We start from the raw sequence: 24,446 nt of genomic DNA on the forward strand, positions 1-24,446 counted from the left end.
CTACTACTACTACTACTACTCTACTCTACTCTCTCTCTCTACTCTCTCTCTCTCTCTCTCTCTCTCTCTCTCTCTCTCTCTCTCTCTCTCTCTCTCTCTCTCTCTCTCTCTCTCTCTCTCTCTCTCTCTCTCTCTTTTTAATAGAATAAATTTAAAGAATAAATAAAATAAAGCGAGTAAATAGAATCGAAAAAAAATCGTAATTTTTACTTTTGGTTTTCTTTACTGGTAAAAAAAGAACTAAAACTGAAACCGGAACATTTATTTGATATTTTATTAAACCGGAACCGAATTGAAAAAACCTTTCGATTCGAGTCTCTGATATTTACTAAATATTTAACGTAAAATTATGTTTAGTTATATTATCTGAATATTTGATTAAAATTATTTCACTCAATATTTGATAGCTATAACCAGACTCTTTTTTTTTGGAGTGATAAATTTATATCGAAAATAAATTATGCCGTGTTCGAATAGGCCTTATATTTTTTTGATGTATGAAAGAATCTCGCATTAATTATATGGAAAATTGGATCTCAAATGAAATGAGTTAGTTTTCGCATGTAACATAGTTTATAATATGACTAATAGTTTATAATGTGACCTTAATGTATAGTTTTTAAGTTAAGTGTATCAAAAGTGTATAAGCATAAGTTTTATATCTTTGATATAATTCATTATTAATATCTTTTGTTCGTTACGAAATGAATTAGTCTTCACATATAAGTTACATTTCGTAATTCATTTCGTTAGAATCCAATTTTCTATTACTACGGGATCCTTTCATTAAAAAATACTACTTACAAAATAAATTCAACAAAATGCTGGGACACGACACAATTTATTTTCGATGTACATATTGTACGTTCATTATGTTGAAAGATATCAAACTCTGTGAAAGATTTACTGTGTCCTCTTCTTGTAAGTAAAATAAATATAAAGACTTGCACACTATAAAAAATAGCAGTGTGAATTTAACACCATGTGTTATCTATATAATTCTTACCGTATGGGTATTAAATAACAGCATAGTGTGAATTAAACACCGTAGATTTTTAAATCTACACATCTATGATGTTAAATCCATACCATGTTAATGTTGATATAAATATCAATATAAATATCAGAGGTTTTTAATCCTTATCATATTGATGTTAATTAAAGAATAAATATATATATAGACACTGCTGGGTGTTAAATATACATTAAAGATATTAAATTGACACCGACATTTTTTAGAGTTTTTAGACATTTTACGCTTCATAGCGTAATATATATCTTTTGCCTGATGAATTTGTTCCGTAAATAGTGCTATCATAGCATCCCAATTGATCACCAAATCTGATCATCGAAATCTTTCCCGTGAGGCATTGGAATTCAGAAACTGGAAATGCTCTGACACGGCCACGTCACGTCGAACACGCGTGCGTATATTATGCGCGCACGAAAATAGCACATCCAATCGCTCGACGCGAATCACTCGACTCGATATTTATCAAGCACTACAGGTTACCCAATCGGATTTAATGCTTTACAGTTTAAATGTATCTTTAATGAGTCACTATAAGTCTTTCTCGCCTCTTCCTCTAGACCACAGTCGAATTTAACCCTTTTATCTGTCTCACATAAAAATATATCTCCAGATACATCTGTCTTCCAGAAAAATAAATTACTTACTTCCCCCTTATTATTCTCTTATAATTTTCTGAAGATGGATCAGCCTAGCACCTGAAAAAGTTTGCGGCATGATCGTTATATAGCGGCAGAGGTCTATATAAAGCGTCGAGAAACATCGGACAGAATGAAATACGATAAAACTCTCTTATCCGCCACTACCGGCCACGCTCACTCTTTCTCTTTCAAACGTTCTTCGTCTCTTCTCGCCTTTTGAACGAAGATAAGTGAAGTGCTGGGCGCTATTTCGACGCGAAATCGAACCAGCACGGCGGAGTCGCGGCGGAATCTCCTATCATGAATGGACCGGATGTCGAAACGTTTATCGCAAACGAACGCAGTTTATGTACACCGTACTGAAATGTGCATCATGCTTGGCCGGTAAACGTTTCCGAAAAAGAGTAAAAATAATTGAAAGATTTAATTAATTAAATTAATTTACAAAATAAAATTAATTAATTTTTTAATATAATCTCTTTTTAAGGAAAAAGTGAACACCTTTTTATCAAATAATTATGTTAATTTACCCCATCCTGTGGGGAGTAAAATGATTCAGTATTTCAGATTAATCTTTTAAAAGAATACTATCAAATTACGTCAATTAACTCCCCCCCCCCCCCATATTTTAATAAATTAAAATTAATTTATTAAAATATGGGAGTTTTAACGAATCGTTTTTATATCCAAATTTTTTTAATGCAATACGATTAATTTATTGTCAAGCACATTATTCCATTGAATTTACTTTATTCGTTATTATATTACATCTGTTTTATTGAGGAAATCTTTAAGGATAAAATTACTCCCTTTGAAGATTTCTAAACATATGAACACGTGGCTTGTGATGTGTGGACGAAGATACCATGTCGAGTTCAAAAATTGTTAATTATTTAAAGTGCTTTGTTATTCAGTGTTTCTTGGACGAGCGGAAATTTTATAGAAATTATGTATATATAATTTCTATATATACAGTGAGTGCAAAAAGTATTCGTATAGAGAAAATATTTTTTTTAAAAACTATTTTTTTCACTTTTTATTTTTAAAAAATAAATATTATCTAGCGAGAAATGAGTTATCGAATTGATGTCGAATTGATACGATGATTTCAATAATTCGACGTTTAATTGACGATCATTTCTTGCTAGATAATTAATAATTTATTTATAAAGACTAAAATAGACTGTATGTTCCTTAAAATTATATATACCAAAAAGATGTATATTAATTATAGAAAATATATCATCTGAAAAATAAGTAATTGAAAAATTCTATATTTGGATGCTCAAAAAATATTCGTACAGTCGAGAAATTTAGCTTCTAAAATTAGGAATTCATGCGGAGCATTTTCGTTTGTTTATGTTAGAACAGAATGTATTCATTGTATTCATAAAATTGCTAATTAATATTTATTTTCTACAAATAAGACCTTTTCTTATAAAAAATTTCCTTGTACGAATACTTTTTGCACTCACTGCGCGCGCGCGCGTGTATGTGTGTGCGTGTGCATGTGTGTGTGTGTGTGTGTGTGTGTGTGTGTGTGTGTGTGTGTGTGTGTGCGTGCGTGCGTGCGTGCGTGCGTGCGTGCGTGCGTGCGTGTGTGTGTGTGTGTGTGTGTAAATGTATTTGAATGGCTCTTCCGGAGAGAAGATTTTTAAAGATTAATATTTTGGTCGCTCCGCTGTCAATACGACGCAAAACAAGAAGGGGGGAAGGGAAGGGAGAGGGAGGAAGGAATGTGTAGCACGTGTATGCACATCGCGTGAAAGAGGGCGAGTCCACGTAAACACGACGAGGGTTTCCACCTATCCTGAGGCGCGCGGGCGCGCCCAACTTTTCCGCGAAGGCGCCGGTTGGTTCATCTCCTGGTTTGAACCTCTCCGCCGCGGGTCAAGGTCAACCACAGTCTTCCCGCCCGCTGCTTCTACCGGTGTCGTGTGCAAAGCACGACTCTTCTATGTTGAAATAAAATCTACTCCTGCCGCCCCATTCGCGCATACTGCTCGCAATCGTCACGACATTGCAGCGCTCTGATTCCTTTCGTGTCCTCACTCGAGATCCCATTATTAGTAGAGCATATGTCTCCCATTTAATTGCAGCCTACACATTTATTTCACCTTTTCCTCTATCAATCCCTGGTCGAATATCTCCGATGCATTTTCCGTCATGAATTTCCTCTTGTCATTTCACATTACCTAATCAATATTTACTACCTGCCTGAAGTAATTTATTCATTTTCATTCATGATCATATTTACGTAACATGCGTAGTAGTTAAATTAATCTGAATCTATATATTAATAATTTAATTTTCATGTAATTTGTAATTGATAGGAATAAAATTGCAAGAAAAGATAAAAATATTTATTTAAATACTCTAGCATTTTTTAATATTTAACAAATTTTGCTGTCAATGACAAATTTTTAAATAAATTTAAATATCGTTTTGAACAAGAGTTTGGATTGGCTCGGTTTTGTATTTTTCAAAAAATTCTTGTAATAAAAATAAAAGATAAGGTCAATCGTTGAATGCGTAGATTATGTACTCTGTTGTGTACTCCCACGCACGCACACACACTTTCGGCATGTTTTCGCTTCTTTTACTGTTCACAAAATGCGACACGTGAATCGGGATGCAAATATCAGCAACCGTATCGACATCGTTTGAAATACCATGTTATTTCGACATTTCAACAAGTTTGAATTGCCCCGGTTTTATACTTTCCGAAAAACTCTTGCAATATGCTCGGCGCGTGATTCCTACAATTTCCCCGATTCTATTCAAAATTGACGAAATACATACATTGACGCGATGTTCGCGTTTATCATTTAATTGCATCTCTTTACACTATGCCCAGTAAATTGTATAATCATTACGCAACGATGATAATATCTTTCATCTTGTAATTATACATCTCGAATGAGTGATTGTTGTTACAGCCGTAATTCCAGTTCGCTGTAATTAATTTAAAATTAACACAATTACGAAACGGATGCCACTCGTCGCTGCGCAAGTCGTGCCACTCGATTATTTATTTGAATAAAAAATATCTCTCCTTAAATCACATGGACAAGAACAAGGATGATGCGTCTTTAAGTCACAATCGCACTTTCTGAAAATTATTTTCTTCCAGAAAAAGTTATTTCCTCCGTATGCGATCATTCTACCAGTCTTTAACCGCAAATTAACACACGCCTTCTTAACGGCATCTTTGAAAAATGAGATGTCTCGTATGTGCATGGCGCAATTGTCTTCCAGTTGATGAATGTCACCTTGTTGATGCCATAAAGGAGAACAAATGTTGAGATTTATTGGCGTCGAGAGGATCAACGCGCGCGCAATTATTGTCCTTTAATTAAAGGAAAAATCCCAGAGCTAAAGGATATTTGTAGAAGCAGAAGTATCACGTTTCAGTACACGGACGCTAAGCAAAGATAAGCAAGGTCACAGATATTTGACTTTATTTTCTTTACCGAGCCGCAACATATCGCTTTTTTTTCTCGGAAGCAGTGTCATATAAGAAAACACGCGTAGCGTCATTGAATCTCAGCGAGATTTTCAAACCGAATGTCTCATGGGTATATTTCGCAGTCCCACATTTTGTTTCCATATACGATACATCATTCGCACGATTTCACTAAAAGACGCCCTATGAATATGAATAACCGAAAGAAACGAATGATTCATCAAGTGATGAAGATCAGGAAAATAGAATGATCTTACTATTACGTTTTCATTGTTTCAATGTACTGTTAGAAATGTTTGTGAATTTATAATACCTTTACAATAAAAATGTGACATCGTGATATCGTTACATAATAAAAATTTACAAACCAGTAAATTTACAAACCTAACTACTATATAACGTTTTGCTGTAATTTCACAATATTTATAAATTTACAAGTTAGAAATTTGTTGTGAATTTACGAAACTGGCGTGCGTATTAGAGATTTGAATATACTTTATTACAAAATATTATTGTAATTTCACAATATAACTGTTTAAAGTTATAGCACATTTTCGTGGCATATTTTGGATAAAAACACTTTTGGAAGTTTAAAACAGAAATTTCTTGCAATGCACAGGTGGACTACTAGCTAGCATTACTAAGAAAATAATTTATATAGACTAATTTTCTTTCTACAGATTCTCTCTTATTTCAAGACTATCTTAACTAAATAATGACTTAAGATCAGAATTAGGTAGTAACTAGTTAAAACATTAAAAGTTAAAAAACTTACTAACTTTTTAACTTAATTAATTTTAAATGCATTAAATTTTAACTTAACTAAGTTACTTTTAAACATTAACTTTTTAACTTTTTTTTAAGTTAAACAATTTTTTTATCTCTTTTAAATATCTTAGAAAAATAATAAGATATAATAAGAATAAGGGCATATATTCGTAATCTGTTCATATTTTAAGATCATCTTAAGTAATTTCTTAAGATGCTAATATAGCCCTCTGATTGATTTATGCGGTTATGCCTTATGCTATGAGCCTTAGTTCGGATCAATAATAGATGTTTTAAGCCTTAAATCATAAAAATTGATCAATTATAGTCAAATATTTTTCTCGCATTCGATTCTAATTGGCCAATTTTTTATGGCTTAAGATTTATTAAAAAGTAATCACTGATCTTGTATCTTCTCTATGCGTTGGCTGTTTTTTTAAAGTTATATATATAAAACTTATATAGTTATATCGTTATATACTTATATCACATATGAATAAAAAATTAAAAATTTAATTTAGTTAATAATCTATATTGTAGTTATTTAACCTCATTTTAAGAAAAATTAGGACATTGTGATCTAAAAAATAATTTTTTTCAAAATTTAACTTTTTTTTTAACTTAAGTTAATTCAATATTAACTTAATTTATATTAAGTTAATTTTTTATTCTTTTAACTTTTAACTTAACTTTATTAATTTTGTAAAGCCATTAACTTTATTCAATTAAAAAAAAACATTAACTTACTCAACCCTGCTTAAGATGCTAAAAAAAATATTGTTCTGTGATTGGCTTATGACATCTCAAAACTGTACTGAGAAAAATGTTTAATTGAAAATGAACAAACTAGAAGATTATATCAATTACAATTTCGGTTATCTCAACTAGAATTCTCATAGATTTAACTAAAAAATTCTAATTCGTCCATTTTTAACCAAAATTTCAATGAATTCAAACATTCTTTTCAATATACTTAAGACAATCTTAAATGTAAGAATTAATAAAGAATTAATACTAGCCATAGATACATTTTTATTTCCTTTTCTTCGCGTAATTTATAATAGCTTTTCGTAATTTATCTTAACATCTTATTCGCTCATGTCTTTTACATACATACGCGCATATCCTCGTTTTAAGCATCTCAATCGAGTTAAAACACTTACCGAACGCCATTCCATTTCTCCTGTGGCACGTGGCCGAGGTATTTATTTATAAATACCGACGCTGACGCGTGCGCGTCGGTACAAGCGCGAGAACTTGCTGTCGATTGGAAAACGAGGAAAGAGGGTAGATATGCAATAACATATTGATATTCCCTACCCGCGACCCGTCTTCAACCCCTCATATCAATCTTCAGACCCTCGTATTTAATAGACTCCTTGAACCGTCCACGCCTTTCTGATAAATCGCCCGTGACTTAGCCACAATCTTACGATAGGATGCGCGCTTTCATCCTCGATAGCTTGCATCGCACATGCGCGCGCGGAAGCTGCAGGAATCACCGGATACGACGTTATCGCGAAATAATTTACGGGCCGATAATTATTTCGGAGAAATGGCGAACGCCCGCGGCGAATCGTTCGTGCGGCAAGTCGCTCGAGTTCGCACGACACGTTGGAATTTAATTAGAGCATAACGGAGAGAAAGACATCGCCGTGCGAAAGGAAAAGAACACCAGGAAAATAGATCGATATCGTGAATCAAGAATACAAGTGATATCACGCTGCGACTTAATAAAAGAACAAATGTCCTACGTCTACACAAAATGTTTTCTCTTTCGAGTCGTAAAATGACGTAAAAACTTGGAGCATTCTGACTCGGTCACTTTCCGTCGAGGCTTTCGCGATTATAAATCAATTAATGGATATAATCCTATTTTTGATTAAAGTGAATTTTAGTATTTAATAGAAGAGAAGGTAGTATTATGGTCAGTGTAGATATAATGTGTGTGTGTGTGTGTATGTGTGTGTGTGTGTGTGTGTGTGTGTGTGTGTGTATGTGTGTGGGGCTTAATATCTCCGCTATTAAATGGCAAATTCTAGCAGTTACTTATGGAATTATTTGCTCGCTGTTACAGCAAGACGCTAATATGCCAATACACAATATCCAGTGAACACAAAGTTACATGTAACTTGTTACATGTTGTAATTTCTCACTCAACAATGTAATCGTATAATGTGTGTTGTATTACAGTTATATTGTTGAGTGGAAAATTACAACTAATGGGTATGTTACATGAAACTTGTGTTCACTGGATAATCGGCATTTATTATAACGTATTTTTACTTTCAAACATTTTGAAACATTTTTTAAGATACATTTTACGTATATTTTTCCATTCTTCTTAAACTTGAACATATCATCACACGAATATATAGTGTTTGAGTGTGTTCTTTGTTATTTTGGCTATTTAAAACATTTCGAGTTATCCAAATTAAAACAGTAGTAGACATTTTGCTAATGTGGCCTTCTAAATATACTGATTACTGATCAGGTCTCTTTTTCGAAATTTTATATCAAAATAATTATTTTCAAAATAATTATTAAATCAATTGTAGCTCTACTGTTAATCTATTATAATTTATATATATAAATTTTTAGTACTGAGCAGTCTATATGCTGAAGGAATTATGTATACGTACATACATTTGCATAATTTGAATACATCATATATTCTACTATATTTTACTTTTCTATTAATTTTGTAATTTCTGTTTTCTTCAAACAAAACCAATTTTTTAAATCTATTTTTGGAAGACCATATTATCACCCCTGTTTTTCTTCGAGCGATTATGCACTATCGCTAGATTTTTATAAATAATGTCCTAAGTAATAAACATTTCATAACTTTGAATCTAGAATCGATTGAATAACATTTTTAATTAATGTAATTGTTAAGTTTTAAATTCAAATATTGATTATTAACCATTATTGTACAAAAAGTAAATGGAGTGTATATAATATTCCTTTTTTCTCTATTAAACGTAAATTTTTGCAAATATATTATTTCAATTTTATGAGCTACATGCATAAAGTTGTCGGTGCGCAGTTTATAAAACTGAAACAATATATTTGCATAAGTATATTTGCATTTAGTATTATTAAACACTAATATCTGCTTTGATTAAAAATAGCATTATATTTATTAATCGATTTATTCTCGGCGATCTTAAAATAATTTCGATTTATAATTATTTCGCGGTTATAGTTTACAATATACAATATGTCCGCGGAGAAAGAGATAGTAACAGCAGGGTGTCTATGCAATTCAGTTATATGATGCGAATCGTCCGATAGGTTATCGCATAATTAAACGACGCGTCATAAGTGACTAGGTTGTACAATGGAAACGATGTCCCATTCTGCCTCGTATAAAAAAAAAGCGAGCGGAACAGAGAAAGGTGAACAATTTCGCGCGCGCGCGTGCGCTTGTAATAGAAGGCCGTGTAATCTATCTTTTTTTGTCCTCTCCGACTAAACGCTACGAGCCGCAACCCTTTATGCAAAGCAGCTACATATGGGATATGGAGCTGTTAATATTACACCGGCGTGGGTTACCTTGATAAGCTGTTTTTACTCACTTTATACGGCTCGGCTGTTATTCCTGATTTTTCCTGGCGTCACACGCCTTACGTCACGAGAATCCGCTGGTTGCGTGCGAAAAAAAGGCCGCTGCGAATTTTAAATGGCGTTTAATTAATGTCAAGGATAGCCGTGAATCAGAAGGCAACAATGGATTAAAAACGGAATAATCGAGAGTTGTTATTACTGAAAAAAAATATTTCAACAGCATTATTTTAGTTGAAAATAATCTTATTGATTCAATAACAGTATTAATAAAACAATACAATTTCATTAAAATAAGAGCATGAAGTATTTCATTAATGATGTTATTATATAATAAAATTATTTTCATTAAAATAATGTTGTTGATATAATTCTTTTTTTTTCAATGTAATTATTGAATATAAAAACGCAAGTCCGAATAGTTATCTATGATTAATCGTAAAACGAGAATTTTATCTATAACTAATTATTTTTTTTCAGTGTAATTATTGAATATAAAAACGCAAATCCGAATAGTTATCTGTGACTAATCGCAAAACAAGAATTTTATCAAGTGCACTTTATGATTCGTAACGTGAGATTTACATTATGATCGATTAAATGAGATTTAAGGGTCAGTTCTAAGTAGAATTGTAAAATAGGTTGTTCTCGTAAGACTTGTAAGAACTTATGATTGCTTATAAATTTATGTTTATAACTTTAATATTAATTAATCATGAAGGCCTCACAAGAGACCTTCAAGAAATAATAACAAAATCAAAGTTTGTTAGGAGTTGAGTAACACAAAAAACGATGCATAATTTTCTTTAAAACATTTAATTTTAAAACAATTATATGTGATTTCTGTATGTTTTGACTCCAGTTTAAGTTTTCGTCGGCGAAACATTAAATCTTAAAATTGTATGTTATAATTTCTTCCCTTTGGTTATAGAAATTCAAATTTGTTCATTCTGGATGGCATGTACGCAAAGCAATAAATTTTGCAAAATAAGATGCGGACGTAATGTGGATTTTCTATTCGTAATATACCTACAATTTTAAAATTTAAGACTCATCTACATAGAAGTCGTAGACGATCGTTAATCTTAAGTCGTCAGAAACTGATTAATCGCAATTAAATATAAGAAAAATACTTGATTAAGATTGATCAATTTCCTACAATTTGAAACCCTACGATCGTCTACGACTTTTATGTAGACAGAGACTTTAATGTTTTTTGCTGATAAAGCTGGAATCCAAATGTACACAAATATATACAATAATTGTTAAAATTAAATTTTTTAAAGACAATTACGTCATCATTTTCTTTTCGTGACCATTTTGTTTTTGTTATTTGTATTTTATACAATTTTTATAGCTTTTTGTTAGCTGCAAGATTTAAAGAAATCTCTCAAGATTTAGAGTAAATAGATATTTACAAACGATCATATATCTTACATATAGAATTACCACTTTAGTCATAAGTTCTTACAAATTTTATGAGAAAAATTACGATCCTTACGATTTTACCTAGAATTGATTCATCAGTTTTTTTCGGCAGCTCGTGGTAATATCGTGACAATACTTCGATAAGTTTCCCAGTAAGACGGGACAAAGAAAAAGTATGCCACTTTGTTATCGCAACGACGCTCGGCAACCCGATGCACAGCTATGTAATCATACATGTAGCACGCATGGCGCTCGGATCGAAGTCACAGAGGACACAACGACGCACGAATATTATAATCAATAAGAAAGCAGCCTGCTGTTTCTCGAAACAAATGGCTTTTGAGCAATATTAAGTGAAAACAGACCGAGAAATGTGCAACACAAATTAAAAGAACCATATTCGATCAAGGAGTCTTATTGCTAGTATCTAATGGATTTTACTGACACGTACATTGTCCGGCGCAAATTACGCTATAAATGGCCAGCGTCAAACGGAAGTGCACGGTTCTTGCTCTATATTTCTTGTGCGCCTCATTCATCTGATCGATCGTAAAAGAAAGAAAGAGACAGCAGTTTTTGTAATATTAATCGCTCCTATACATAGTAAAATTCTTAATGATAAAGTTTAAGTCGTGAAGTTTCAAAAAGTTCTCGGAAGTCCACTTTTTTATACGACGAGTCTTGTACGGTATGTGAAGCAATGTAAAAACAGATAAATATAATAAATATATAAAGATAAATTATAAAGATATAAAGATATCTTTCTGTAATATTTCTTTTTTTTTCTTTTATAAGGACATGTATTTCTTAGAATTTCTACCACCCTCCCTAGATAGAGACACAAAACTAAAAGACAGTTCGGACGACCTGTTAGGGTGGTTTGCGACAATCTGGTGGAGGCTGCGGACCGAAATACGCTCGCACGGCCAATTCTCACCAATACCAAAATGCGTTCTGATGCACGTGCAACCAACCACCACCTCGGAAGATGGCCGTGCTATTTCAGGCAGACTAGCCAGTGCCATGTAGCGAATCAGGACCGTATTGCACATTTAGTTCACCCTGCAGAGATTGTTCTTTTGCGGCCGTTCTATCTCGATTTTAATTCACCAAACATCATCTGTAGCTATATGGCTCTCAGTGTTTTAAAAAGAAAGCATTATTAGATAATGGCCAGCAAGCGCTAACGATAAATTTTGAAATGTCAAGTTTGACGATTATCTTCCACGATATCGACGAGCAGAAATTGCGCTTCGGTTAGATTAAAGGTTCCCATTTCGTGCTTCCTACATGACAGATATATGCTAGGATGACCCCCTCCTCCCCTCCCCCCTATTCCGTGTTAAACTACGTTAAATCCGACTTGCACTACCAATACTCTCTATCGGGAAATGAAATTTGTGGAGACTATCGATCGTCCCATGCGCAAAGCAGTAAGAGAAACAAATGACAAAAAAAAAACAAAACGCTTTGCTTCACAAAATAATGCGTTATTCAAATGTATGTTAAATAGACATTAGGTATTTGTGCATCGCCATCAATCCAAAATGGTATCTGATTCATAATTTATTTACACGAGATCGATCCAATCGAGATGAACTTTTTCGACGATTCCCCGATCGCCGGAGGATAATTAGTGTGAATTAACTTACGAAGTTATTTGCTTATTGAATGATTCTTGACTAGAACACTGTCGAAAGTTGCAGTGTAAATTAGTAGGACGAGAATTAGAAGCTCGATAATAATTAATCTGGGTCGTTGCTGACGGATACGCGATATATTATGACGCGATCCACTTTTCCGCGTATTTATTATGTAATGCTATTCAGTTAATGTCTCTATGGAATTTGATGGCGACTTAAACTACATCTATTCAAAATTCGTTAAAACCCCAAGGGATACAGGGACCACAGAGACTTTTCATGCTAAATTGTCTCCACGCGACTGACAACCCGAACTGACCTCGATAACGTAAACACTCTGCGCAAAGTGGATGTCTTCTAAATCGATCCATAGATTTGTGCAGCGAGCTTAAAATCATAAATCTTTTGGATAAAGAAAAAGAGGAGAAAGAGAGAGAAAGAGAAACGCTTCCAACTGTGCCAGGACAAATTCTCGAGAGCTCTTGAAGAAAATATCACTGCAGAGTCGCCATCATGTTAATACATATAAACAAATATATGTATCAGAGTCGGGAAGCATTACTTTTCCGTTACTTTTTATAATAAATGACGTTACAATTTTTTATAACTAAATGCTAAGGTTGGAAAAGTCCTTTGCAAAATTCAACCTTAGCATAACCTTAATTTAATTATAAAAAATTGTAACATTATCATCAAATTGTTTATTATAAAAAGTAACGGACAAAGTAACACTTTCCAATTCTGACATATACTAAAATGAAAAACTACCCAAGGAAAACATCAAGTCAACAGAAAGTCAAAATGATTTTATTTTGATCATATCAAAACAATGATTTTTTGTTACAAAATTTGATTGTTTATTGATGTTATGGATTGAAATAAAATCATTTTAATCTTTTGTTGAATTAATGTGTTCCTTGGGTGATAAAAGACGCGATGTATAGGATTTATTTTTATTATGTTTATCCCAGGGATGGACAATCGGAAATGCAAGGGAAGAAAAAGTAATTGAGTAATATATAATAACTCTCTTTGAAAAAATAAAGAAATAACTTCCTCGGTTGGCGATCTCTTTCACGTCATAAGAATAATTCAAGAAGCATAGATATGCAACGCGCGTGCCAATCTTTCTGAGAAAATCGTCGAGTAAAAACTCATTACCCCGACTCGATACAACGAAGTAGTCTCATAATGCAGAAAAATTTCGCTATAGTCGGGAAATGTAATGTTTAAATATTTACACACGCACACATGCCCGCGTACTTTTCACGACGACATGCAGTTCGCGGGCCTACTTAAAAATTAATTGAAAACGTGCGGTTATACATTCGGACTGGCATCGTTGCCGCCGCGACGGTAATTTCGAGGATACATTCGTATACATTGGGCGTCTTGTGTGAACGCCGCGTGACCCACTTGCTTAAACGCTAGCGAAATAATATTCCGTCGTTGCGAAGAGGGGAGACGCCTGGCGTCGCCATATATAGGGTATCCCGTGTCGCATCGTGTGCCTACTAATGACAGATTTCTTGACGAATTGAATTTGCGTGAGATGATTTTGCAAAGCAAAAATTTGACTTCCTCGTTGTAGGGAATCTTTCAATTTTCGATATTAATTCAATGTCAATTTTGATTTTCAATGTTAATCTCAGGAGTGAATTTCCAATTTTCATTGCCGTTTAATATTATTTTGTTTTTACATTATATATTACATTTGTTTATATATTATATTTATATTTTTATAAATTTAATTATTGAATTGAAATCAAAAAGATTGCATTAAATGGGACATCGAGAAAAAAATCTAAGCGGTTTTATTAATATTCATTATTATGTTTTTAACATATTTAATATATATATCAATGATCAAAATAAAAAAAACACGAGATATCCGCTGTTAACACGAATAAGTAACAGCAACGGAACTTGCTGTATGTATTCAAGGCTGAATTGTGTCAGAGAACTGAGAAGAAAAGCATGATGCGTCCCGTTCCAGTGCAACGAAACGTTGACGCGTCTCGTCATCACGATGCATACGAGTGACTTGGTTTGCATGCCAATAAACGTCGTCGGCCGAAACTTTTCGCTGCGACCGCAATACCTCCAGGACGCCGAGCTATTCAACGCAGAATAGAATAACACTCTTTCGAAAGAACAATCCGCTCGCAATGCCCAAGTAGCTTGCTATTGATATGATCTCTCGATGATTTAAAAGTCGCAAGCAACAATACATAATAGTACATAATATTTGATGATTATTAAAAATACAAACGTAGATCACGAAAATAACACGCAACATCATTACTTCGCGGAAAGAATTACGCATCTTCCGCACTGCGTCTTTCATACAATTGGAATTCGCGTTCAACTTCTCCGACGGTTTTTTTCATCGATTCGGAATTCGCACGTTCTCCGAAAAAGCAAGCGTAACTGGACGCATTCCATCCCTAAGCGGGGCGCGCGTAACCGCTCGCTTCATATACGTCGTGACTCACGCAAAACATTTTGAAACACGGTCACGTTTTGGCAAAAACAATACATCTTATTGCCGAGTGTAGGCAACCCGGGAATTTGTCGTAATCTACTGACGTGTCACTTCCGATTTCTAATGCCGACATAGTTGTCGCATATTTTTTGTTCTTTCACTCAGTTATCCTAAAAAAGTTAAAGTCACTAGGTTTATAAAGTACCGCAAACCCTCCATCATTTTAGCTCGAAGATGCGACGATATTCGAACCTATGTATTTGTATTTGTATTTATAAGTTACACGGTGTGTGTATAATGTGTATATGTACGCTATTCGACGTCATTTTGGCTTAGGAATAAAAATCTCATTCGGAACTTTATTAATTTAGTGACAAAAGTCTTACAAAAGTGTCCTCTTTATCACCAATGAACAATCACGATTCGATTTTAACGATCAACTATTCAACGATTCAACTATTATTAGTACGAAAGATTTTGTTAAATCCGTAAAGATAAAATTTAAAACAAAGTTACAGCAAAATCATTGTTACTAACTTCAATAGATTCTTCTTTTAATTTAAAAAAAAAAAAAAGAAAATTTTTTCGAAGAACTCCGAATTTCTAACTTGTTTAATACAGAATTTAACAGAAAGACGATAAAACTTTTGCCTCAACGTAATACTTGAAAATCTCAAAATAAAGTATATTGAATCACGCGAAGAGATTTATATGTTAACACTAAAAAAATAATTTCATCAGCTCTAATGGACAAGGCGGCGTGTAATTCACTGATGGAACGTCCCGCCTCCAACTCCTGTTTCTATTTCTGTTGCGTTACATGGATAATCTTGTAGGTACTTATCAAGGCCAATGGCTCCGCGGCATGCGGCACGGTTACGGGGTGAGAGCGAGTGCGCCGTTCGGTTTGGCTAGCCACTACAAACCTCCAAAGCAAGTAAGAGCATCCTTGACGTCGTTAAGGAGCGCCGATGGAGGACCAGCGATCGCTCCAACGCCGGAACCCACCGACAGAAGGGATCGACGTGTAGATGATAGTCGAGGAGGATTTGTCCTGAAAGCCAGGAGCGACGATCCACCGGCTCGGAGAAAGAGCCTCACTGAAAAGTCCCTGAAGAAGGGCATTCTCTCGGTAAGACACTTCTCTCGTGAAGGGACGAAGAATTGATAATGAGATTTTTTTAACAGAAATTATCTAGAAGAATATTCTGTCAATAGGGTCTCAAGATACGAAAGCAGAGGAGTACAGGAGATTTGGAGAAACGTGGTACTGGTGGTAGTATCAGAAGTAATGCCAGCTCAGCGTCGTGGATGTCGACCGAGAGCTCACAAAGTCAAGCCTCGGCGTCGGTTCACACAGACAGTAATGCATCCTTTGTCATCGAGGTGGGTCACGACATTTGTGTTCCTCAGTTTCCTTGCGACTCGACAAACCTCTAATCGGATTTTAATTTCGTTTCTGCGCGATCGTTAAATCCGCTTATTCTGATCGTATCAAGAGATGCGAATAACGTTAATACTAGTAACTTGTAGCATAAATGTGGTATATACTCTTGTAGTGTATGAATTTAAAGTTAAAAAGAAATAAAATAATTAGCAAAACGCGTAGTTAATCGCATAATGTCGATTCGCAGGACGAACAGATGGACGCGTCGGTAACTGAGACGTACTTGGGCGAATGGAAGAATGATAAAAGGACTGGTTTCGGCATATCCGAGAGAAGCGACGGATTGCGATATGAAGGCGAATGGTTCAACAATCGCAAATATGGCTACGGTGTCACCACGTTTCGTGATGGCAGCAAGGAGGAAGGAAAGTACAAGAACAACGTGCTTATCACTAGTCAGAAAAAGAAGCATCTCTTCCTAATCAGGTCCGCCAAATTCCGTGAAAGGATAGAGGCGGCAGTGAGCGCAGCTCAGCGGGCGAGCAAGATCGCTCTGCAAAAAGCCGATATCGCTATCTCTAGGACGGCAACGGCGCGAGGTAAAGCGGAATTGGCCGACATCGCCGCCGAACACGCCAGAGAAGATTCCGAACTAGCGCAACAAACAGCGAGGCAGTTCGCACCGGACTTCCGGCAGCCGGGTTTAGAAAGGTTACGGAATAGAGAGATACCCAAGTACGTTCCACCGCCACAGGATTCCGTGCCGGGTAAGAGTATCCTACATAAGGCAGCCAGCGTAGACCAATCTAGCGGCACCACGCCGATCAAGAGTGCCACGATGGCTGTCGATTCCGTAACGACGATAACGACGACGAACGCGACGCCAGCATCCGCAACGAACAACACCGTCAGCAATGTGATGCAATCGATACGTAGGACCAGTGTAAAGCCTCTGCCGCAGAATCAGCTGCCTATGCAAAACCAGATACCGAATCAGGTACCGCTGGTGAATCAGGCATCCATGAATCAATTAAACACTCAACAGACCTCGCTGATCAGTCAAAATCCGTATCAACAGTATCCGTATCAGCAGCAAAACGTGACGCAAAATCCGATTCCGACGAGCCAGTACTCGAATAGTATACCGAACCAGTACCAACCAAATCAATACAGCCAGCAGCATCACCAGTTCGTCCAGAACAATCCGTACCAGACGCAGTATCAACTGACTAACCCATCTCAGGTTGAGCAACAATACTCCGATTATCAGCAACAGCAGCAGCAACAGCAACCAATTGGATTGCACGATTTCCAAAATTTGCAGGCTTATCCCACTCAGCAGGTGACTCCGGTAGCAATATTGCTCTCCTTGATCTTTCTTGGCTTCCGCGCACGCAGCTTTCCACGCGCGATAATTCAATTTTTACTGATTACGATTTATCGAGTACTTTCATATGCCTATGGCAATGTTGTATTTCTCTGTGTGTATGTGTTTCTTTTTAGATCTCGCAACCGACGTTTATATATAATTCCATGACATTCGTCCAAATAAATCAATTTGGTGCGCAGTTTTATAGTATAAGGAACTCAATAAGTTTCTATACATGCGAGTTTAGTTTCATCGATAAATTTAACATGCGTTTAACAATAGCTATACTAATGACTAATTATCAATAATCCTAACGTTTAATTATTGATATTCCTTTATATTTTTTTGTTTTGAATAATGATAATTAGTTCAATTACGCGTAACATTCTTAATTTTGATTGAAAATTAATGGAAAATTCAACAGCCAAATAGGAACCCATTGCTTCTTCTCTTGAGATGTACGAATTAATCGTCATACGATGAGCCTGCAAAATTTTGGTAACCTCTAATAATGAAATATCGAACAAATACAAGATCTTTCGACATCAATATCGCTTATCTTTATCGAAAATGTAAATAAAAATACTAAATATGTTTGAGTAACATATTGAAATATGTATTCAGTCATGTATTTGTTCGGCTTGTGATTAAAAACATTGATTAGAGCAACATAAAATAATTTCAGACTATATTACCCAATCAATATGGGCCTGGCCAGATGAATCAGTACAATTCACAGCCAATGTACGCACAACAAACGCACCCGTCGCAATATCAGCCTGATAACATCATGGATACAGCGAGGCCGCCGAGCTCCACGAGTTTACGAAGAAATAGTAGAGTCCTGAGTCCTCAGGATCGACCTGGCATTATTGGTCAAACGCTAAACGACAGGTGCTCTTTTTACAATAGCAATAATATACATAGCAATTTAAAAAGATGTGATTTGTTTTTATTTTTAAGAAATTTTCTATATAACTTTTATACAACTGCATCATAGTTCTGTGAAATCATATTTAAAATCATTATTGCACAAAGTAAAATATTTTTTACAGATTTCACACTTTTTTTAGATTTGTCGTTTGAGATTATAATTACATTACAAATTAAGATTTTAAGCGATTAATGTGTTATAGGCTGGATCATTACAAGAGACCACCTAGTCGCGACAGTTCCGTAGATCGTTATGCCAGAGCGCATTCCCGGTTAATTGGATCGAGACAACCATCCGTCGACAAAACCATACCGAACCCACCTCCCGAGATGCTCGACAGGTGAATAACATCTAAATTGACATATTAATTGACATTCGAAAAAATTTATTTTGTTTACCACCTGAGATCGTATATGTATTGTATTATAATTCAAAGAAAGATCTAAACTGAAGCCTGCAGTGTTTGTTTTCCTGGATGGCTTGCGTTTTGATAAATTACTAGAAATTCTGCGTTCTCTGTGGTATAATTCTATAGTAATTTTTATAGTAATTTAGTAAAACGTAAACATTCCAGCAGGAAAACAAGCATCAAACAAACACTATGCCACAGGCTTTAGAGTTGCATTCAGAAATTTATAGAATATCATAAAGGCTATGGCACACAAAAAATCTTAACATTTTGGATTTGCTACTGCTAATGTTATTGCCTTACGTTCTCTATCATTGACCAATTTGTTTACTGTTTACGTCTTGCTGCCTTACATTTTTCTGTGCCTCATGAGCATTTAAATCTTTTATCATGGACGTTTAAATCTTTTTATAGAACTATCTTAGTTCTTTGAAATCAATGCTTTTACAATCAACAGATCGACGAGAGCCCCAAGCGCGATAAGAGGAGGGACGCCGCTGAATGGTTCCGTGATAGGCAGCGGCGCCGCGACGCCGACATATGCCGCGCCAACTCCTAACCAGTTTGAGGGGGCTCTCATAAAAAACCGTAGCCTTGGACAAGACATTCTGCCGAGTCCTGGACAACCTAAGCGTACCGAGAGCCTCTACATGGCTCGTGGACAGTCTGGCGGCGGCGGCGGTGGCGGTGTTAGTGGTGGTAGTAGTGGTGGTGGTGGTGGTGGTGGCGGCGGCGGTGGTGGTGGTGGTGGTGGTGGTGGTGGTGGTGGTATCATGCCGAAGGTGAGTCCTTATTTTCTTATATGTATTTGTTCTTTTTATCCATTTTGTATATACATATACATGTGTATATGTATATATAAACAAACCCTCGCCATGTGCATATATACGTACACCCATACTTTCATCTTATACATCGGGAGGACGTCTTAGCACTTACGTCAGCTACCTCGAAAAAGAATTTTCGAATGTGCCGACTCTACAGATATATCTGTTCTACAGATATACTGATAGTTCTCATTCTTCAATATTATGATTGAGTGTTGTTTTAATATTCATAGACGATATTGACGATCCGAGTCAAATAAAAATTTCCATAGAGGATTCTGACATCTCGTGCATTGACGTCATCGGACAGGCAGCATTTTTAAATTATATTCATTCTATGTAAATATTATTATTCATTATATTTCTACCGTGCGTTACATCGACATTTCAAGAGAGTTAATGCCACTATAGCTATCTTTTCAACTGTTCAACTGGTTTTTCGCTGCTTATTCACTTGGAACTTGAATCGCGACGTTCATTTTTTGAATGAATATAAATTTTCCATTCGGATGTGAAATTTTGATGTCGATTTCTCGTGAATGACAAAGATTCGAGGAAATATAATATAATTTGACAATTTGTTTGGCGTTCACTCTGCCAAGAATGAAACGAGATATCTCTTTCCAAAACCAACTTCGGAAATAACTTCGACGGTCATTGTATGTTAAAACAAGATAACAATCGTTCGACGTTGATTTCCAAGAAAATATCACACGTACAAGTCGAACGATATTAGATTTAAATTTTTCTCGCAGCAGAAAACGACTATCTGATATTTTACAGAATTAATAGAATTAGTCTACACTGTTTTTTCAAAGTCCAATTAAAAGTCAATCTTTTAAATATTTCTCGTTTCATATTATTCGAAGATTTTAGTGAAACGATTCTCAGCCAGAAATAATTGGCCGATCAACGTCGAATCGATATTGATTCAACGTTGATCGACCATTCATTTCTGGCTGTTGTACAGAAAATTGCCATAAATTATGAACAATAATCTCCGTCCATTTATGAATAATAATGCAAATAATTATTCATAATGACCAGCGGTTATATTATACTGTACATAATCTCCCAATGAAACTAGAAATTATCATAAAAAGTGATATCGAAAATACGTTATATTAGTTTCACATATCATTCTGCTGCGAGAATTCCAAATATAATGATTCCGGAATTATTTTCATAAGCCCGAGTATCATCTCGCCCATGTTTAAACCTTGCATTTTTTTATTGCGATATATTTCTTGCACCTCGCCTGCGTTCTCGACGCACCCCATTTTTTCCCCGTTTTTCCTCTCGTTCAGATTTTTCTCACCATATTCGCCTCTCTTATTATCTAGTTTACCTTACCTATCTCTGTATCTCTTCTCTTCTCTGTCTCTATTTGTCTCTCTGTGTAACTGTGTGGCGTTTTGTGCTGTGTTCTGTGCATGCCATCCCAGGAAGCAGGCTGGACGGTCCCCGCCTTCGCCGCAACGTCAAAGGGCCGCGCAACCCTATAAGTATAAGTATAAAATATGTATACAGAGCGATGTTATGTAAAAATAGCGGTTGGCAAGGAAGCGCAGCTTTCGATAGGCTCACGTTGCATTTCGAGCCGAATCGGAAATATAAGAAATTACGATTCGCGCAACCCCTATCGCCATTTCCGCCCAACTCACCTCGGCATTAAATATTTCAGAACGAATTAAGTTCCGATAACCAATCTCGTCTCGGGGTAGTTTTGAACGCGCGCATTGACGATATTTTTCTATGAATTTACGAATCTCTGCATCGTCCGATATTACCTTAACTAACAGAGACGCGATTGCGCGATTTGAACGCTGTGTCCGAATAGTTAATTATGTTAATGCAGCTGTCGAAACAGGTTCGCGAGCGGAATCGATTTGTTCGGTTCCCGTCGGACTGGTTGAATTTTCGCAGTTTACGTATGTTCACTTGATATATGTTGAAAATGTCAGGTAGGTTTCCAGAGCGGGGCCTTATATGAAAATGAGAGAATTTTCTAGTAACGAACATTTTTTTGTGAAAAATTTTGGTGCTATGTTATGAGACGTAACGCTTAATGGAAGAGACATTTGTACCTGGTATAGATTGCTATTAGCTGTTAACTTCGCCGCGATGTTGAACAATAAAGACGCTCATTAATAGAATCGCGGTTGAAGGAAGCGCATTTGAAATGAGCAATGCATATTTATGGGAGACCGACTTATTTTTCTATGGGAACACTGCGAGCCTAGTGAGTGACACGATTTGTTTCACTCACGCGAACAATCTAGAATTATTGTCAATTTTTGATCATCAGCATTAATCCTGGAATAAATCCGTTTCGTATCAACGTTTGGCAATAACGATTAATACTTCGCTATTGCGCAATGAATTGGAAAGAAGATAGCATGTCCCGTTTAATCCGTTGAAACTGATAAAGAGAGCGTGCATTTATTCCAGGATTAAATAAATAGTGATCAAAACGTAGTCGACAAGAAATGGTAGAGCTTAAATATTTTCGAGGTATCTTAGATCGTGTTTCGTCTTGGTCATGAAAGAAGATTGCTGTCGTTAGGCAACGCTATTGAGAAACGGAATTATATGCTAAAGAGAATTAGCAGATTTCGTAAACCGCGCTTGAAAACATAAATTGGCAACGATGCCTCATTGTATCAATTCGAGATACGATCTATCATGCTCATTGAGTAACATGCGAGATCGCCGACGGACCAGTTCAACGAACAATAAATGTAACACTACATGTACAGTTCCTTTCAGCAAGAGAGAAGAAACAACTAAATGCCCTCCGATTTTTATTTTTTTTTTTTGCTCGGTACACTATGGTCAAATAAGATTATTAATACGCGCATCTCAGATAAAAACGCGAGTGCATAAACTATCTTTACAAGCATAAAATAAACGGAAGTGTCTGTGTATGTGTACGATATATGTATATGTATAGATATTTGCACAGAAAAGATTATGCTAAAACGGAGTAATATAATGCGAGTTGGCTCTCTACTTTGTAAAACGATAGAAAAAAATGAAATGAATCCTTGTTCGCGCACAATTCTTCTACATTATATGTAACTTTCCGTTTTTTTTCTCTCTTTTGAGAATAGCTATTCGAATTAAGAATTAGGCAATCTACTTTAATTGCATGCGCACATATATGAATATAAACTCGTGCGCGGAGCTGAGCTAAAGCTGGCGCACGCTTATTACGTCCATTAACCGCTAATTAACGGACTTCGGAAGGTAAGCCTAGCGCGTGGCGTGGAGGCGGGGACCATATTTTTGCTCTTCCATTCTATTTTAACATTCCTCTTTAATCATATTTTTAAGTCTTTTTCGACCCTTCTTCCGAGCCCTCTCTCGCTAGTCACCTCTCCTAGATTATTCGCCTAGATTATTCGCTTAGATTACTCGACCGATCGATACCACTCAATCTGTACTCTCAGATATGCTCTAGTTGAATTTTGCCATGTATTCAAGCTCATAACTCAAATGGTCTTATATTTGATTTATCAAATATTAATATTGCTATCACAGAGAGGGTAACTGCTAATTATTATCACTTGTCGAGATTACAAATGTACGAGCTTTACGAGAGATTCATTTATCTACCACCTCCACGCCGCTTCTTTTTTCTGTTTTCTGGTGGTTGGAAACGTTGTTTTTCTAACGCATGCTTGTCGTGAATTCGAGTCTATATATTTGGCGCCAAATGTGCATAGATAGAAACTTGTTAAAATGAAAGTAAAATCGTGAGGGAGACGTTCGATACGAAACGAGCCTTAAGCATGCAGGAGTCTAATTAAATCTACGATATTAGTCGCCGTTGCCGATATACATATACATACGGATGTTATATTGTAGTACAATACTTGTTTCACGCACATCGCGCACGCATAAGAATCATCGCGTAGAATAATTTGCCGCCCACTGTTAACGTGAAGGGAAAGATATGTGCGAAATGCGAAAGCTTATTTTATATACTGAGAAACGAACGCTCTCGAGAAGAAAGAGAACTGGAAACGCGAGTTTTAGAACTGTGTCAAATATATTTATACGCTTATGATTCTTTATACAGGAAAAACGTCCAGATTACAGACGTATGAATATGTTCCGTGTAAATAAGGCTAATATTCGAATTTATGAGCAGATAATATGGTGAAATTATGTATGATAATAAGATTAAGAGCAAATCTTTAACGATCGAATTTGCCAATGATACCTGTAACTGTGAGCCTAATTCTTAAATGGTCTATATAATCGGAGTATAAAATTCTAATTGATAGAAATTATATTGATCGCACAAACAAGATATTACTCTTTGAAGATTTTAATTAAACTATGAAGGAATACTCACTATATTTTCATACAGGACCGATTTAATGATATTTAATATATCTGCGTTAACACCTTAAGTCACAAATCATGGTTTCGACAATAATGATGGTTGCATAAAAAAAAAAGAAATGTCGCGAGGAAGAGTCTA

At 35.5% G+C, this 24,446-nt stretch overlaps 1 protein-coding gene across 1 annotated transcript in view; it reads left to right on the plus strand.

The window, feature by feature from the left end:
* Positions 1 to 24,446, plus strand: part of LOC105619018 (junctophilin-1) — a 36,278-nt gene that overhangs the window by 6,154 nt on the left and 5,678 nt on the right. Inside the window, 6 exon segments of the mRNA XM_012200549.1 lie at positions 15,865 to 16,160; positions 16,247 to 16,414; positions 16,663 to 17,757; positions 18,449 to 18,678; positions 18,921 to 19,058; positions 19,585 to 19,850. Coding sequence (XP_012055939.1) covers positions 15,865 to 16,160; positions 16,247 to 16,414; positions 16,663 to 17,757; positions 18,449 to 18,678; positions 18,921 to 19,058; positions 19,585 to 19,850 — 2,193 coding nt within the window.

Source organism: Atta cephalotes (genome assembly GCF_000143395.1).
Source record: "Atta cephalotes unplaced genomic scaffold scaffold00001, whole genome shotgun sequence".
Classification (NCBI taxonomy): Eukaryota; Metazoa; Arthropoda; class Insecta; order Hymenoptera; family Formicidae; genus Atta; species Atta cephalotes.